The 19,469-nt window shown below is 36.1% G+C and overlaps 1 protein-coding gene and 1 long non-coding RNA gene across 2 annotated transcripts in view; one reads left to right on the forward strand and one right to left on the reverse strand.

The window, feature by feature from the left end:
• Positions 1-1,903: 1,903 nt before the first annotated feature.
• Positions 1,904-9,567, reverse strand: LOC141164423 (uncharacterized). Its single transcript, XR_012250901.1, has 3 exons — positions 9,398-9,567; positions 6,840-6,956; positions 1,904-2,014 (listed from the first exon to the last, which is right to left on the reverse strand). It is a non-coding gene; the product is annotated as an uncharacterized lncRNA (long non-coding RNA).
• Positions 9,419-19,469, forward strand: part of VAX2 (ventral anterior homeobox 2) — an 880,531-nt gene continuing 870,480 nt past the window's right edge. Inside the window, exon 1 of the mRNA XM_073649618.1 lies at positions 9,419-10,611. Within this exon, the coding sequence (XP_073505719.1) occupies positions 10,353-10,611 (259 nt within the window). The 5' untranslated portion in view covers positions 9,419-10,352. The remainder of the gene's footprint in view (positions 10,612-19,469) is intronic.

Here is a 19,469-nt window from a genome sequence, read left to right on the forward strand (position 1 = left end):
GTAGTATAGTAGTTATATTCTTGTACATAGGTGCAGTATTATAGTAGGTATATTCTTGTACATAGGGGCAGTATTATAGTAGTTATATTCTTGTACATAGGAGGCAGTATTATAGTAGTTATATTCTTGTACATAGGAGCAGTATTATAGTAGTTATATTCTTGTACATAGGAGCGGTATTATAGTAGTTATATTCTTGTACATAGGGGCAGTATTATAGTAGTTATATTCTTGTACATAGGGGCAGTATTATAGTAGTTATATTCTTGTACATAGGGAGCAGTATTATAGTAGTTATATTCTTGTACATAGGGGGCAGTATTATAGTAGTTATATTCTTGTACATAGGTGCAGTATTATAGTAGGTATATTCTTGTACACAGGGGGCAGTATTATAGTAGTTATATTCTTGTACATAGGGGGCAGTATTATAGTAGTTATATTCTTGTACATAGGGGCCGTATTATAGTAGTTATATTCTTGTACATAGGGGCAGTATTATAGTAGTTATATTCTTGTACATAGGGGCAGTATTATAGTAGTTATATTCTTGTATATAGGAGCAGTATTATAGTAGTTATATTCTTGTACATAGGGGCAGTATTATATTAGTTATATTCTTGTACATAGGGAGCAGTATTATAGTAGTTATATTCTTGTACATAGGATCAGTATTATAGTAGTTATATTCTTGTACATAGGAGCAGTATTATAATAGTTATATTCTTGTACATAGGAGCAGTATTATAATAGTTATATTCTTGTACATAGGGGCAGTATTATAGTAGTTATATTCTTGTACATAGGGGCAGTATTATAGTAGTTATATTCTTGTACATAGGGGGCAGTATTATAGTAGTTATATTCTTGTACATAGGAGCAGTATTATAATAGTTATATTCTTGTACATAGGGGCAGTATTATAGTAGTTATATTCTTGTACATAGGGGCAGTATTATAGTAGTTATATTCTTGTACATAGGGGGCAGTATTATGGTAGTTATATTCTTGTACATAGGGGGCAGTATTATAGTAGTTATATTCTTGTACATAGGGATCTTAAGTTGAATTCTATTACTATGATTATCTATCTACCTATCCTTTTCTTTTGTATCATGAGATATTTTTTAAGACGTAATAATGTAATATGTTCTGACTATAACTTCTCTTTCACTGGTTCTTCTGTAGATAAAACTCTTCTATTTCCTATCCTTTTTTTTATAGGTGGTAATTGCATGTGTTTTTTTGCTCACTTTCAGTACACAAGGACCTATCATGAACAATTCATAGAGATCTTTTTATAGTGTCCACAATTATTTTCGGACGATGTAGTTATCTTTTTTACCCATCATATTGCGCTATACAACCTATAAATATCCAAGCACGTATAGGAGAGAAAGATAGCCAATGGCTGCCGTGCCCAATTCAAGATTAGTATGCTAGAAAAAGAAAACAATAATTTGGACAGTAAAAATATATACAAATTGGTCTTATATTTATTAATGAATAATAATAAATAATTGCATTACATTGGGAGAATTACAGATAAGAAATCATTAAAGCGTTCAATAGGATTAATAATACATGTACATAAAATTAAATTACAATGCATATTACTACTGACTTCCTAGGTTATATATTTTGCGAAACATCAGCACTACAGAAGGTTATTAGGAAAATTAGTGGGGTAAGACTTACAAATACAAATATATGGCTTAATACTCTATACGGTAAATTGTAAGCCCCCCTCTCTCACATACTAAACTGTAGCACTATTAGTAATACTAGCAAGCCTTATATCCCTTATATATTAAATTGGCTGATAACAGAGAGTAAAACAGAGAGGGAAAAGAGCTAATGATAAGGTGTTCATTAAAAGCTATTGGTATCTTTATTATCCTTTGTATGTTTGAAATGAGCCCAGCTTTAATGCTTTGGATTTTGTTTTTTGGGGGCTTTTGGTTTCAATGGCTAGGCACAGGTCCAGAGTGGAGGCCCATTTTTATCTCCACACCTAAAAGAAAAAAATATTGTCAGATGTGCTATATTTTTCATTCCTTGCACCATACTGGACTATTTATACTTTTTCATAATTTTCCTAGGGGACAGTAATGGGATCCCCACTCACCCCTGACTAATGATTTTACAGCTCTTATATTTAGACACAGTATTCCCATAACCATCCTAGATATCAGCTACCGTGAAACAGATAACCGCACCTATGGAGTGTGCCAGATTGGGAGCACATGTTCCAATAACCTATTTCTCATTGTAGACCAAAAAAGGTCTCTTTCATCAGTTGGAAAATGTATCAAAAAAAAATTGGCAAAAATAATTTCCTTTAGATCTGGTCATTATTGCTCAAGTTAATGGTTAGCATTAGAAATCTATTAAAGTGGAATTTTTTTCCAAAATGCAGATTTTTTTTGTAATTTGCTTCTACTCAGTTTTAACAGATTTAACCAGCTGTGGCCGCCATTTTGCTGAACTGTAGAGGGGCAGCAAAAGGTTAAAAATAAAACATAATTCTCACCTCACCGCTCACCTGTCCAGGCATCCCCGCTGCCTTCGGTGGCAGCTGCCCTCCATACTGTCCTTTGGGTCTCTTTTTTCTACATTCATGCACCATTGTCTTGATTTGGCATGACCAGGCCTCAGAGGTCACAGAGAGTCATGATGACACAAGTTTACAACACATTATGATCTCCAAGGCCTGGTTGGGGCCAGAAGGTTGGTTTTAGAGTGAAGACAAAGGCAGAAGCGCCGAAACGCGCGTCGGGGAGCCACACAGCGTGCAGCCTCTTTGTCTACACAAGGTGAATCATGTTTTCTCTCTTTTTTTGATATATGTTCTGTGAGTTATTTACATTTATGGCGGGTGGATTTTAGGTTTAGGTCCATAAGTGAGGCTCTATTTCTGGCCATGTATACCTTGTTATGATACCTCCCTCCAGCCCCCATATATATGAATATACATACAATCCTCACAGTGTCCCCTTGTGTGATATAAATGCAATTGAATATAATGATGGATGTGATATCTGCACCCTGTGGTGACACCTGGTGTCTGTTCTTAAGTATGTTTTAATTATCTACGTGTAATTTCTTTTTGACATATGTTGTGCCACAGAAGTCCTGTATGACTTTAATGATCTTTTTAAAAAGTTTTTCTCAATAAAGTGATTTTCTATTTTTTCAAGATATTGGCCATACATTCGTAGTATTTCTTGCTTCGGCACCTCGGTATATATTGTTCTGTATACGAATGGCCTGAGATATATGGTCCTAAGAGTAGGTGTAGTATGGAGATTATTCAGATATTTATGATATATATACATAGCAACCTGATACTCGGTTCTAATCTAGGGAGATTACAGTGTATCAAAATAATCTGGAATCATGATACAACTTGACCTCTAAGACCTGCTTGAGACCTGTTCTAGAGTGAAGACTCCATGCCTTGGAGGTCACAGTGCATCAAAATGGCCTGAAATCACGATGCGCCATGTCCTCTGATGTCTGGTTGCGACCAGAAGTCCTGCTGTAGCGTGAAGACAACAAGCCTTGAAGGTCACAGCGCATAAAAATGGCATGGTGCACCTTGACCTCTGAGACCTGGTTGAGACCAGAAGTCCTTTTCTATAGTGAAAACACCAAGCCTCAGAGGTCACAGAGCATTGAAATGGCCTGAAATCACGATGCGCCGTGTCCTCTGATGTCTGGTTGTGGCCAGAAGTCCTGCTGTAGAGTGAAGACACCAAGCCTTGGAGGTCTCAGCGCATAAAAATGGCCTGAAATCACGATGCACAATGTCCTCTGATGTCTGGTTGTGGCCAGAAGTCCTGCTGTAGAGTGAAGACACCAAGCCTTGGAGGTCTCAGCGCATAAAAATGGCCTGAAATCACGATGCGCCTTGACCTCTGAGACCTGGTTGGGACCAGAAGTCCTTTTCTAGAGTGAAAACACCAAGCCTCAGAAGTCACAGAGCATTGAAATGGTCTGAAATCACGATATGCCGTGTCCTCTGAGGCCTGACTGTTGTCAGACACCCTGTTCTAGAGAGAAGATACCGTCACATGTACGTGGAAAGAAACCCTGAGGACTGGATAGCTTGGCACTGGTGGCAGCAGGGGTTCCAGTACACGTGAGCTTTAAGGTGAGTATTAGTTTTCCCAGAGCATAGTAGGGAACATTCGATTCACGGAAGATAACTTCGGTGGAAATCGAATTTCCTGGTAAAATCCGGGTGATGTGACGCATTCGAATCTCGCCAGATCCACTCATCTCTCATTATCATGATTTACTATTTGAGGCAACTTTTGATGATATCTAACAAATAAAATAAAATCTTTCTGGTCCTGGAAAAACATTTGGTGAGGAGGAAAGTTCAATTTCTGTCCTACATGTAATGCAGTTTATTACCAGAGAAATGTTCAATACTTAATATAATGATGTTTTTAAACTTTTGAATTTTTTTCGAATCATTTATACTTTACATTCAAGTAAATTGTTCATTCCTTAGAAGTTCCTAGCTTTGATTAATGTTACATAAAACGCTTAATTATCTAAATTGTCTGCTGAATGAAACCATTTACTAATGACTTTTTCTATATATAAAAAGTTCATAATCGGGTGAAATGATTTACATGAATCTCTCCAGAGTCGTTGAGAGACCTCCAGAGTTTATAATACATATTTACATTACTTAAAGTCGAAATGAGGCATTGCATTGGTTTGATAAGAAGCGCAATGGGCGGAGCTTGTCTCAATGCTGGGTTTCTATTGGTTGCTCACTTTTGATTGTATGGGTGAGTTGATTATTTGTCACTTTTTACGATTTTTCATGTATGTATCTGATAGTGTTTAAACTATTAGAAATGCTGAGAATATAATAGCATTGTGTTATTTCATATCATATATATTCATATAGAATTAATATTATGTAATGTAAAATGTAATATGCAGGGAAAATAAAAACTTGCCAGAAAAATAGGAAAATACACAATTTTTTAATCAATATTTATAAAAAAAAATTAGAACTATATTAACATTCATATAAATTAAAAATGATTCATCGTTTGATTATTTAGAATCGGAGCCAACATTAAATTGTAGCACCCAAAGCTGAAATTACAATCGAAAAAGAATAAAAAAATATTGCATTTATCTTTCTTCTATATCTATCTATATACATACACAACAGGAACTTTTAATACGGAAGATTTTCTTTTTTTATTATTATTTATTTTTCAATCTTAACATAGTTTTTTGCTTTCACCATCTCTTGATTTAATAACCTGATTTTTTTTTTTTTTAATTTACAATATTAATTATTTACGTAGCAAGTATATCAAGTAGTGGTTTCCTCTTGGGCTAGATTATATCACCCACCTTTTATTTCAGTGCAATGTCCAACAGAAGAAAGTTTTATCAGCAGAGATGAAAGTAGAAGAAATGGAGCAAAGTTTATGAAGTTTTCTTTAACTTTGAAAGTTCTCAACAACTTTACCAAAACTGTTCCCAGGTCTCATCTGTCCAGAAAAACTCATTTTTCATTCATTGAACTAATTTATTGACTATAAATATATTGGTGGTGGAAGAAAAATAATAAAGATTTTAATTTAGAAATTCTCTCTCTCTCTAAAAATAAAAAAAAAAAAGAACATTTCAGGAAATCAGACATTAAAAAAATCCTCACTTTAATGACAATAAATGATCTGCTAATAATGTTTATAAGCGTTTCATACAGAGACTTGGTATCTATTGATATCAGTATGTATGAGAAGGGTTTGTGGGTCAGAATGTAGACAGTCGGGGTAGTAATTTTTCATGTTTGAGGAATATTGGTACATAAGTTGATGAATGTGATCGACTATTCCATAGTTTGTTAATGTTTCATCTTTGTAATTTTTGTTGTTTTCCGGACTTTGATTGTCTGTTTTTTTACTTCTAAATCTATAAAAATGAGAGAGACGGATGTAAGTCAACACCTCGACATCTAAGAAATTAGGCTTCCAGAGTTTTACACAGAAGAGGAACAAAAAAATGACTGATTCCACCTCCTGGAGTCATCAGATACTAATTAGAGTAAATTTGTAATTACCAATGTAATAGGCAGAAACTGAATGCAGATGTAACGGGGCGAACCTGTGTTCTTTTGTTTGGTGTGTAGGTATACGTGCCGTCTTATAGGAAAGCAAAGTCCTTGTGACGAGATGTGCTTGAGGACAAACACAGCTCTGCTACATTGCTGGGTCACAGAGTGTGTCTGTCTGGTCCAGTTCTACAAGAATAATGTCTCATTTTCTCACCGGTGATGTTTTTTGGAGAATCTTCCCCACACTTCTACGTCCCGGTCTTCTCGCTGTGCTATGGCCGACGTACAGTGCGAGTAACAAGTGTATGTTTAGGCGGAGTTCTTTACGATGATGGAGTCTCCTTTGCGTTAGTCATGAAACTCGTAAACATTTGACTTTAATTACTTCTGAAAAAAATAATCCCGTCCTGTCCTCCTATTTTCCAATTCATATATTGATTTTAATTTAGGGTGTCATTTTTATTATTTTTTTAATCACAAAATTAAAATGTTTTTATTTGGAGAGATTCCCTCTCTGACTCCTAAGTTGCTGTTGGAACACGTCTGCTCAGCATTTCCAACTAAACTCTTCTAGAAAACTTTTCTTTTACAAACTTTAGGTACCTCGCGACATCACTTTGTTTTCCACCCATCGTCTTTTTTGCCTTTTTCAGTGGTATTTTTTTTTAAGTTTGGGTCTAAAACGCTGCAGCCAGATGTTACTTTAAAGCTTTTTACAATTTTTTTTTTTAAGTCTACATACCCAGCATTTTTATCTTAGAATTTTTGTTGCATTTTTGTCATTCTTCTCCACAAAAAGCAGCAAGGTCTAAGGTGCAGCATTGTTCCCGCAGAATACTCCATAGGACTTGAAAAATTCCTAAAAAAAACACATTTTAAATGTTGCTAAACAACAACAAAAAAACACTATGAAAAACAATGGAAGCAACATAACATTTTTTTTCTATGAGCAATTAAAATGCAAAAAATAAATGTTATGTTTAGTGGGTGGAAAGAGCTCTGATACAGGACGGTGCAGAGAAAGCCGGATATTTATACATCAGTGATAAGTATCCAGTGGAAATGAAAAGAAAAAAATGCTAATTCTGTGAAATGCATCAACCGGGTGCTAAAGATGACAACATGACTTAATCTATATATATATCTATATATATATATATAGATATATATATACACATACATACATATTTACATGCACATACACATATATACACACATACATACAGATAGATATGTGTGTATATATATATATATATATATATATATATATATGTGTGAAGACACATACAACCCTGTCTCCCAGGTGATACCTAATCTCATTTTAACATAAGTGGAAGATGCGATAAATGCTAATGTTGTAATATAATATATAATGGAACGGGGTGGTTTTATTATGTCTAGGAAGGAATGAAGAATAAAGTTTGACTAGGCTGCAAAAAAACAGGTGAAAAAAGAGAAACTTTTTGGAGGAGGCTAGGCTTTATTACATCGTCAAAAAGTTTACAAGTAGGAAAGATGTTTCCTTGTTATTAAATAATGTTTGTACTCCATGATTTATGTAACAGGATATATATATATACTATTGCATAACCCATGGACCACAAATATTATATATATATACTACTGCATAACCCATGGACCACAAATATTATATATATATATACTATTGCATAACCCATGGACCACAAATATTATATATTTATACTATTGCATAACCCATGGACCACAAATATTATATATATATATACTACTGCATAACCCATGGACCACAAATATTATATATATATATACTACTGCATAACCCATGGACCACAAATATTATATATATATATACTACTGCATAACCCATGGACCATAAATATTATATATGTATAAATATATATTAATAAACATACATATGTGTGTATAATACATACCGTTACCTCAACAAAAAATCTGAATCTCTGCAGGATGTTTCTTATTGTGCCATTTACCATTTTTGTTCTATTTTTATATCTTAAAATTCTGAACCTGAAAAAAAGTTTTTCCTTTCAAACAGATTTTGCTCAGAACGTTGATGCGAGTTTCGCCTATATAATCCTTCTGCCTAAATATTAAGAAATGAAAGAAAAATGTAAAAATATAAATATAATTTTAAAATATTTTTAATAACCCGAAAAATAAAAGTTTCTTCTATCGACGAGGACATTATATGATTGCGTAATAAATAATTTTATGTTTTATACTATGTTATCTATAATTAAAAGAATAATAATGAGGACATCTTTTTTTCTCCATGTTGCAGTTTTCCTCTTGATTTCTTCCTTTCCTTGGTCGCTTCTTCTCCTTTCCTTCTATGTATTGCTGTGGGAGTCAGACAAGCGTATCCAATTAACAGACTTATTCATTTAGATCCTGTTTATTTAATTGAAATCTTTTGTATATTTCCAACCCCTGGAGATCGAGTTTCTCTAAAGTAGAAAAGAGTCAAAGGATGCGCCTTCAGGAAGGTTTTACTAGCTGTGTTTTAAACATTCATGTGCAAAAAAAAAAAGTTTTAAACTTCTTCTAAACTTTTGTAAAAAAAAAAAAAAAAAAAAAATGACCAAAACATTCTAACAAAATGGAGTCAGGGCCACGTGAGGTTGTAACTTGTAGATTTGACTATTTTTTTGGGTATATTTTTGTTTTTTCCATGCTTCTTCCCCTGGCACGCAGGTATGTGACTTTATTCAGCCATATTAATACTCTCGGTACCAAGCAGACACTTTTTGATGGACCATGAACATGTGTATCACACCCAGAAGATATTTCCGGTAACACAACACCAGCCAGACTAATTTATTTTGAAAATCGTATAAATTTATTACAAATCACTTGTATCCGCGTCATAATATACAGCGAGAATCAAGAAAATGCAAAAAAAGGGTCAAATATACATGATCACATTTGCATTACACCTAGAAAATGTAACTTTCACGTCAAATGATTGAAATATAGCGGACGACGTTTCGTGTCTCGCGGAACACAGACATTTTGATTTTTTTTTTTAATTTTAACCGTTCATTTTAGATTTTTCTTTTATTCTCGAAAAAATATCTTATCGCATTTGCTTCTTATCCCATCTTAACAAAATAAAAAAAAAGCTTGGAATATTGGGTATTTTCCTTCGCCCGGCTCCCCCCCGCCCCGCAGATTTATGTATATTGCCTGCACTAAATAGATCCTTTGTTTACCAATCCATAGCCGGCATTTGACAAGCAGGAAATTACGTTGTGGTAAGCACTCAATTTAAAAAAAAAAAAAAATCCTCCTACCTACCTCCTTTCTCAACAGGAGCATTTATGTAGCTGTGATCCCAAGGTATTTCCTTTGCTTATCTGGAAATGCAGAGTAGGAGGGAGAGGTGGAGAGTTAAACATATAGATGGTCTTGGCTAATCTCAGTCTCCCTCCTCCCCATTCCCTCCCTCTGTTTCCTTTGCCCTTCCCTTTATACCCTCCTCCCTCCCCTACAAAATATATATATATATATATTTTTTTTTAAGTAGAATTGATGTTTTTTTTGTTTTTTTTTTACCAACGCCATCCTATTTCAACTAAGTCCAACCTGTCAGATGAAATGGAAAAGAAGACTTTGGTCGTGGGCAAGACGAGCACTTGGGATCAGTGACTGCACATCAGTCTCTCCGAGACTCTACCTCCTCTCTCCTTGCGAATTGGGCTTTACAGACTCCAGAAGTTTTTTTTTCCAAGACTGAAGGATATTTTGGACTGTCATAAACTCTCTGAACTCTTAAGGAAAAAAAAAAAAAAAACCTTGCAACGCCTTCTCTCATTCATTCACAATTCTTCATACTTGGCTGGGCAGAGAAGAAGAAGAAGAAGAAGAAAAAAGAAGAAAGGAGTAAAGTCAACACAGTCCTAGAAATTACTGTCTATAAGTTGACTCGGCGACACTCTTTACTGTCCATGACCGGTGGCATCTAACTTAATCTCTCACTGTCTGAAAATTCAGATTTGGAAACAACTTGATGTGTTTTCCTCTTGAGAAAGACCTACGTTGCTGAGGGGATCTTGCATTTGTGTACGATGGCAACCGTGCCGAAACCTTATGTGGAATACTTGTGCAGAGCCTCTGATGCCCTACATGCATTTGACTGCTGACTTCTCCCGTCTGTGCGAATTGTTGCTTGTTTGTTTTTGTTTTTTCCTCCTTTCAGAAAGTGGTATTGGAAGGAGGGGGCCAGCCTAGGGGTTAGGGGGGGCATCGCCTGATGTTTGATCAGGCTACTAGTATGGGCGATGGAGCGTCCGAGGAGAGAAGAAGCCCTCTGTGTGGCAAGTCTGCCACGTCGTGTACAGAGCGACTCAGAGACAAGGGAAGCAGAGCTGATGTAGAGTGTTCCTTACGAGGCCACAGCATTAAGGACATTCCCGTGACCTCTACCTCCAGTCCGGGATCGTCCAAAGAGGAAGGTCAGGACAATCAGTCCGCAGGAGAAGCTGATTACTGTCGACGGATCCTGGTCAGAGGTAAGGATTTAACAAGGGAAGGGTGGGGGGGGGGCGGCATGGAGGGAATGGTATGGAAGAGAGGAGAATGAATGGAGGCAACTGAGAGATGGGTGAGCATACGAAAACATCCCGATCCTTCCAATGGGGCCTTTGTTTTTCTCTCTAACGTTCCAATCATTTTAATTAACGAGCCAATAGAAATTATGTTACGGGAGAGGACAGCTTCATAGCTGCAGGTGCATCGCTCCCCGTCATGTAAAAGTTACGTGATTATGATAACGACCTCAATGTCTCACAGTTCCTCTAGTGTCCGCACCGCGGTGATCTCGCTTTCTAGCCCCAAAAACAAACTATTAATTGAGTGCTACCCGGCATAACACAAAGCCCGTTATTGTGTCCATCTGGCATTCAATTCTTTCCTACGTCAAGCACAGGATCTATACGTAGGGTTGCGGATGAGCCTATGGAACGCAATGAAATATGTATAAAGTTGCAGTAACGAGGCCAGCGTTCACTTCTCCTCTCCAAATGAGGAGGAGGAGGACGGGCGAATGCCTCTGTATACATCGCCTAAGAGTAACGTCATTGCATGTACTATATTTGTCGTGCATGGTTAAGCATGTGAGAGCCACCGTATGTAGCATTACCCTGGAATAATACATTGCTGCTGAGGATATATTTAGAAACAGGATCCCTAAGTCCCTTAACGCCGTGATCATCGCCAGGATTTTTGAAAAAAAAAAAAATGCCTTATATTCTGCGATGTCTCGGCATTGTTTTTCTTTTTTTTTTTTTTTTGTTCATTTATTAGCCATTCACAACTTTATTGTTCTACAATTTGCAAAAACGAGCATGACGAGGCCTTGTGTAAGGGGGGACTCATCCTCTCGCTCAACGGCTGCAGCATGTAGACACTGAACCCGTCTGCCCAAGTTCTTCTCCTGCAGGGTTTCAGGGGCAATAAACACAGCACTTTGCTCTGAAATCGATAGCACTTACTAACACTAAAAGGCAGCTTAGACAGTGCAGGGAAAACACAGAGTGAATGCTTTGTGAGTTGTTGTTTTTTTACAGAGGAGTATAACATTTTACAGCATGTGTGTCATATAGGAAAGGTTGTATCTGCGGTGCGCTGATTATGTAAGGGGCAGTTGTCGTCGTAGATGATGTTGATGCCGGAAACGGACATGTTACATCTCTTATTTATTGGTTAAAGTCATTGTTGGGTATTCTAATCTCGTATTTTGGTTGGGTTTGTCTACAATGTAGTCGATATTGGCCTCCCACAGAAGCACAATGACGTCGTTAAATGGGACATAACGTGAAGATCTTACTCTCTATATAAAGTTTGGGCACGTCTTGGAACGGTAGACCGTCAGAGGTTGGGCCGGTGTTTTTTTTTTTTTTGTATGATTGAGTAGATTAATAGATAAAATGATAAACAGAAGTAATTTTTTAATTGAACTTGATTATATTGTCCAATATAGTATTATTTCATGGTATCTAGTGTTTGAATTATTGTGGCGCACATAGGCTGGTACAGAAGAAACATTTTTTAATTTGTAAAAATACCCAAAACATTCAATAATGCCAATTTAGACCAGGTTTATTAATATATTTGTATCCACACACCTATTAGGTCAGATATGAGCTCCAATGAGAAGTCATTACGATGGTACAATATATTTACATATATACATGTTCGTACAAACTACAAAAGCATTGAGGCTGAGCCAGCCCAGACTATGTCTGGTATATGTCTGGTAATTACCCGTCCCTACTTGGAGGTTTGTGGTGTGAAATGTCATATTACTATATTTTCCTGGAGTTCCGTACAGTTTGAATGACATTTATAATGTTGGGTACATCGTCGATGTAGCGCCCACCGGTAGATTGACTCGCAAGCTTGTAATTTTACAGACAATTGCTGCTAAACATTGAGAGATCTGGTGCTTCTGTAGCATCAAGGATTTGCTAACATTAGGAAGTCTAGAGAAGTACTGGTAATTCTGAAAAATTACAGGGTGCTGTCAACTTATAGAAATCGTTTTGTAAAGAAGAACTGATGTTCTGGTAGTATAGCATTGTTTGAGGATACCTTCACTCAACTATTATAAGTGCATGCCATTTTCTGGTGCAGTAGCACAAAGTACGAGTAATGAGGACTACATAGAATTAATTTATTTAAATTATAAGTAAATTAATTAGTCAAAGACGGTTTTGCCAAAATACATCCATGGTGGTGTAAAATTAAATTGGACATGGTTGTATGCAACGGTCAATGGCAACTGCTCGGCTATGGCATCAGTCTGTCGGCCTGGTATACCTTGAGGGCTAAAGGGGTCAACTTGAGTTCAAAAAAAGGCGGCCATAATGTCACAGCTGTGACTCTCATGTTAACAAACCACGTTTAGGATGTAGCCCCGTACGGTTGATATATAAAGTTTCTCTGCATTTAAAATATAAAAAAAAAATATAAAATAAAAAAATAAATAAAATGCTGATTATCCACAGATAGAAAACAGGGATTCAGCTGGAAGTTTGAAATTCTTTCCAAAATGTGAAGGAAGGAAAAAAAACAAAGTAATTAAAAAAAATAGACCACGTGGTCCCCAGTATGGAGCTTGTTCCTAACTAGTTGTTTCAGCTTTGTAATTAGACACAGTCCTTAATTAAGTGAAAACAAGTTAAGGACTGAATGTAGGGGATATTAGGAGCGATGCTGCTCTGTGTGCCCAATACAATGGTGGACGAGAATGGTGGTGCCAGGTGGTTAACTTGGAGTCCGAGCTATAATTATTTTTCATTTTTCATCATTTTCTACAATGTTAATACATTGACGATGAAAGAAGCTTCGATGCTCAGAAGCCCCTTATTTTCTGTATATTTCTACGTATGTCACAACCAGCATATCCCTGTTTGTATGCAGACACTTTGTTTTTTTTCATATATATATATATATCAATATTCAATCTACAGGAAAGAGTTTATTATTTTTGAAAACTTCATATTTTGCAACATTTCGAAGAAAACTTTTCAAAAAGTTTTTTTGGGAAAATTGACCTTTAGAAAAAAACAAAACGATGAGTTACTCAGTGAACGGTTTAGTTTTACTCTGGTTTTAATTAGAGGAGTCATTAGTGACAGCCACCATTTTGCTGCTCAGGGACCCCACTCCATAACAAAATGGTGGACTCATCACCGAAGATTGTTTTTTTTTTCCACTCCCACTTAAAAAAAAAAAAAAAAAGCAATGAGGTTCGGTAAATTGTTCTTTTTTTTTCTGTTTAACTCATTACATTATGTAACAAAAAGTAGTGTATACTTTGAAAATGTTATGAATTCGTTAAAACCAACACGAGCGATAATTCGTCGGAAATCTTAAGAACATTTAAAATAAGCAGATGAATTAAAAAAATAAAACTAATTTGCTTTTTGATTTTTTTCTTACGATGTGATGTATTATTCACATTTTATTTTTTCTGCTTCTTATAAATATAAAGTATTAAATACAATAAAACAAACATTTAATAAAAAATAAAATAAAATAAAAAATATATTATAAAAGACTACTGACAACATTCTAGTATTGTCCTCTTGGCTTCACCATTACAACTGATTGGGAGTTATTATAATTCTAATTTACAAATTTCGTCGTGATCGAGACATTTTTTTTTTTTAACGGTTCTAGAATTTTTTTTATGGAATTATATAACTTTTTTTATTTAAAATGATTTTGCTCCTTTTATAATCGACTATTTTTTTTACGAAATTGCGCCATTTAATAAATATGTAGAAATATGCTTTTTTTCCCCCCTCATTATACGTTTGATTGAGAATAGAAATAAATCACGGTGTGATATACAGTATATATATATATATATATATATATATATATATATAATGTTAGATATTATTAGCGTTTGTAGTTTTATTACGATTTATATTTACGGTGGGTCGGGATTTTGGATTTACAGATATTAAAGGTATAATTCATGGCACCACTATTTCATGTATTATGAGCGCCGTTTTGGACCATTTTTTTTATTTTTCTTTTACTTTATGTTTTTGCACGTCTACTCTATCTTAGACACAAGTTGTATATAACTCCCCCCGTATCACTGTCTCTAAGCGGAGACGCCTTACGATGTCCTATGCATTGAGAATTCTGTATATTCTCTCTACTGTAAGAAACGTTCTCTTTCCTTAAACGATTCCCAGCCAATCAGGGAGTAGGTAATGCAAATATTGAATATGGTGAGATAAGCCGGAGCGTCAGTCAATGCGTCAGTCACATCAGAACAATATAACCCAAAGCACACAATTACCAGCGGCTGCCCGCATTGGTCGGCATAGATCCGCCATCAGTGGGGGTTTGAAAAATCTTGCTGCAAGAAAGCATTTCCTTTGTCATAATTCTATGCGCACAGACAGCAAAGATCCATCATCCTCACACACGGAGTCCGCATGGTGCCTTTAAATTGTCAATATGCAGATTTCCAAAAGTGACATTGGGGGATAAATAAATTCTCTTCTGAGTAGCAATCAGCAATGAACAAACTATTTACGAAAAGCTTAATGCAGCTTTTCACAGCACGACCGGCAATTTACAAAAAAAAATAATAATAATACTTTTTTTTTTTTGTCATTTTAAGACAAGCAAAAAAAAAAAATAAAACATGAGGGATGTAGACATAAATCACAAATAGTTTGGTAAATCCTCACTGGAGTCCAAAGGAGTGGAAAAGGCAACTGAGGATTAAGTTGTGTAGAAAAGTTGGTTTTCTCAATTTTCATTACTTAGGCTTAAAATGATTGTTAAAATTTTGGTCTTACTCTTTTTTTGCCACAGAAATGACTATAATTGGTTAGACGGAGTCTTTTTTGCGAAATTTAAAGCCAATGATCTCTCGCCAAACAACTTAATGGAAGTAGACAAAATATCATTCTGTTTTCTGTGTTGCTTCTCTACCTTGTTACTAATTAGGTTGCCCAATAAAGAGTCCACAATTAATGGGACCCTTGTGGTAATTCATAAAGAATCCTAGCTATAATCGAGAGTCTCGTAGTTCGGAGTACAAAGTTGGTTTGTCGATTTTTGATGATTTTTTGAGCAAATATTTTTGGTTATTTAGGCTTTAAACTAAAATTTTTTAGAATTTCTTGGAATTTTGGTCTTACTCTTCTTCCTAAAAGTATAGTCGTAGAAACGGCTATTATCAGTTAGACGCAGTCTCTTCTACTCATCACTGTTCGCGAAACATAAAGCCAAGAATCCCTTTCCAAACAACGGAAATAGACACAATATGAATACATTTTCCGTGTTGGTTCTCTATCTCCTTGCTTTTCGCCAAGATTTCTTCAAGAACAACTCAATGAAAATAGACAAAATATGATTACAATTTCTGCATTGGTCCTCTATCTTGTTTCTAATTATACTGAAGAGTTCGCTTTTAATGGAACCCTTGTGGTGATTCATAAGGACTCCCAACGATTAGTGAGAGTCTCGTAGCTCGGAGTAGAAAGTTGGTTTGTCGATTTTTGATTATTTGAGCAAATAATTTTGGCTATTTAGGCTTAAAACTAACATTTTTCAGACTTTCTTCAAGTTTTGGTCTTACTCTTGTTCCTAAATGTATAGCTGTAGAAACGACTACTGAGTCTCTTCTACTCATCATTGTTCGCAAAACGTAAAGCCAAGAATCCCTTTCCAAACAACGGAAATAGACACAATATGAATACATTTTCCATGTTGGTTCTCTATCTCGTTTCTAATTATATTATATTAGTGAGGTTGCCCATTAAAGAGTCTACAATTCTTGGAACCCTTCTGGTGATTCACTAAGACTCCCAGCTACGAGCGGGAACACCACATTCAATTTTTTGCCATTTTGTGGTCAAGAGAATGTTACAACCACTCCCGAGTCCATTTATAACTTAATTAATTGACAAAGGTAGTTTTCTATCTCTTTTCTAGCCGTGTTTCGCTGGGTCAGAACTGCAGTGAAAAAGGCTCAGAGCAGGCAGGCATCAGTCATGCTGAACCAACTTGAGGTTCAAGGAATATCGTAAATGGTATTGTAATTGTTGCTCAACATTCTCAAAAAGGGCTTGATAGATATTCTGCGATCTTCTCCTGAAATGCAGTCACTTATTCCTAATCTGTCCCCCCCCAGAGCTTCACTGTGTCATGTTCTAAGTCACCAATGGCCCCTTCACATCACATGTAACTATTCTCTTAGTTCATAGACCCAAAAGTCTCCTAGAACCAGTAGAGTTAAGATCGGAGTACTACCCAGTAGACCTTCTCCTAAGTCCTAATTGCCACGTCCTGCTCTTCCTACTTCATGGATGTTTTGGACATCTTCTGGGAACTTCGTATGAGGGAAAGCAAGTGTTGAGATCATCAAGATCATCAATATAATTTTCAATGTAAGGGGAAAGAAACATCCAAAAACAAAGGTCTTTGGAAATTATTCAGATGTACATAAAATCAAACCTTTACTAGGTTACGGAGTTAAAACTACATCCGATGAGTATCCTTACCAAATATCTTCAGGCTTCATTACAAATCTCAAAAAAGTGACTTTTTAAACTATTTATTAAGTATTATTTACCACTTTATTCACGTAATTTACATCTATTCTTTTTACTGTTACAAATGTGCTCAATTTTGTAGTATTGACCACATTTACAAAAATATTTTTAATATATATTGATCTTCACCATCCGATTTAGCTGTGGGTACTCGATCCCCTCCGATAGGGAGCTGCATATATGACTTCTGTAAGGCAGTGCTAACTAAAATTAAAAAGACTTTGATCCTTCCGATAATAATAGATTGTTTTATGGTGACCATGCCACTAAAATTAGGAACGCTTCGATCCTTCCAATGTAGAGTATGAGATTGCTTTATAGCTTTATAGTGACCATACTCACATCTATGTACACGCTGGAAGATATAAAGCTTTATAGCCCATACGGATAGGAATGAACTGAACATGAATAGATGTGTTTTTATCCTTTTTTATTTTTACCTTAGCTGTATGGTTGAGTTCTGTTAGATATTACCAATCGTGTCTATACAAAAAAATGTTGCAGTTGTTAAAAAAAATCACATTTTATTCTTTAAATACCAACCTGAGGGTTGTTTCATGTTTTGAGAAACGCAGACTGTTTTGGACTCTTATTAATATCTGATAGTTTGGGATCTGCCATTTACAAATGTGATGGTAGACTTTGAAATACATGACACTGGTGGTCCTTAACTAAGTAGACTTGCATCTCCGGACTCTTCCCAATCTTTGAGTACTGAGTTGTCGTTGTTTGGATCCTCCATCTGTTTTGTAAAAGTTTTACAGGCCATGAGATATGGTGCTTGGCATCCGAAGGTGCGTACCCATAGACTGCCTCCTCCGCACCTTCAGTATTGCCATATGGCCCTGCACTCCATGAATAGGGACCACCATGAATGAAGTCTTTGTGAAGTGGAAAGGGGTGCAAATGTCCAAGAAAATTCATGTTCATTGATTGAATGTGCGGTTCTATTTTTTTTAGAATTTCTCTCAATTTTTTTTATATTTTAAAATAAAATGTTAAAATGATGGGATGTAGACAAAAATTCATGCGCAATAAGAGCTTGTATTTTCCGGGTGTGAATGTCAATTATTTATTTCCAAAAATGGGAGCAGAAGGAAGATCTTCTTCTTTGTCACTGATGGGATTTTCATCTGTTTTTTTTCATAAGAAAAAAATATACAAAATCATCACAGGTTGAACAAATAATTATATGAATGTCCCCAATACAAACAGGCACCGGACTAAACAAATCACATTAGTACTATCATCGACAAAAGATGATTTTTATGGGCCTTTGTGTGGTCACCTTCTGATTGGTGTCTCATGATTAACTGACGCTGTAGATCATTTTCATTGTTCGGAGTCGGAGCTGATAATATTCATTTAGTTTGCCCACATGTCTTAAAATCCCTCATGACTGAATGTTGGTTGTTGTTTTATGTAATACATTTATCATCTTTGTATGGTTGCAATGTTCTGGGGAGGTACTGGATCACGCTGAAGGGATCCAACACTGTAAGGCACCTTACAGGTCTTGCTACGTACATAGAAGGAATACTATACAAAGTACAGGTCTCACTTTGTAGGTAGCTACACTATAGGGTCAAGCTCCGACCCATAAAGGAGACTTTAGACCTGACTACAGAAGATGGCCAACCCTCACACACAGGATCTTCTTAACAAAAACCAGAACCCCCTACTTCTCTCCTTCTCCCCAAGTTCGGCATCAAAGGCATTTAATCCAGCCAACCCATACTCTACTCTGACCTGATGAAGGGCAAAACCAAGAAACACTTGTCTACAAATGGGTCAAATATCCCTAGTCACAGTAACCTCTTAAGACTTACATGGTAGCTACCTACAGGTGGCACAAGAGTTTTCTTCCATGTGGAGAAGAGCTACTTTACATATCACCTGACAAAAAAAATGATTGAAGATGATTAAGGCCCCCCATATACTTCAGACTAACGTCAGCCAATATCTATGAATGTCCGCTGACTCAGACGACAGCCTAATGTGTATGGGGGGGGGGGGCCTCCTGATTCTCCACCTGACAGATGATGTTGGGTGAGACGGGGATCCAGCATGTCCAATTTCGGACTGCGAATCCTTTTGTTCTCGTCAAGATAAGCCACCAACAAAGACGTCTGGCAGTGGCTTCCTCGTAGAAGACATAGGAGCAGTCGGGAGAGATAGATGCCTGCCGAAGCATTGTTTGGCCAAAACCTTTCTACTGTGTAAGGGCTCCTTATTAAGGATAATGTACGCGCTCGGCCATCTAAGTCCTTTTATATAAC

This window comes from Phyllobates terribilis, unplaced genomic scaffold (assembly GCF_046119375.1).
Source record: "Phyllobates terribilis strain yellow unplaced genomic scaffold, ASM4611937v1 Scaffold_1__5_contigs__length_1240528914, whole genome shotgun sequence".
Classification (NCBI taxonomy): domain Eukaryota; kingdom Metazoa; phylum Chordata; class Amphibia; order Anura; family Dendrobatidae; genus Phyllobates; species Phyllobates terribilis.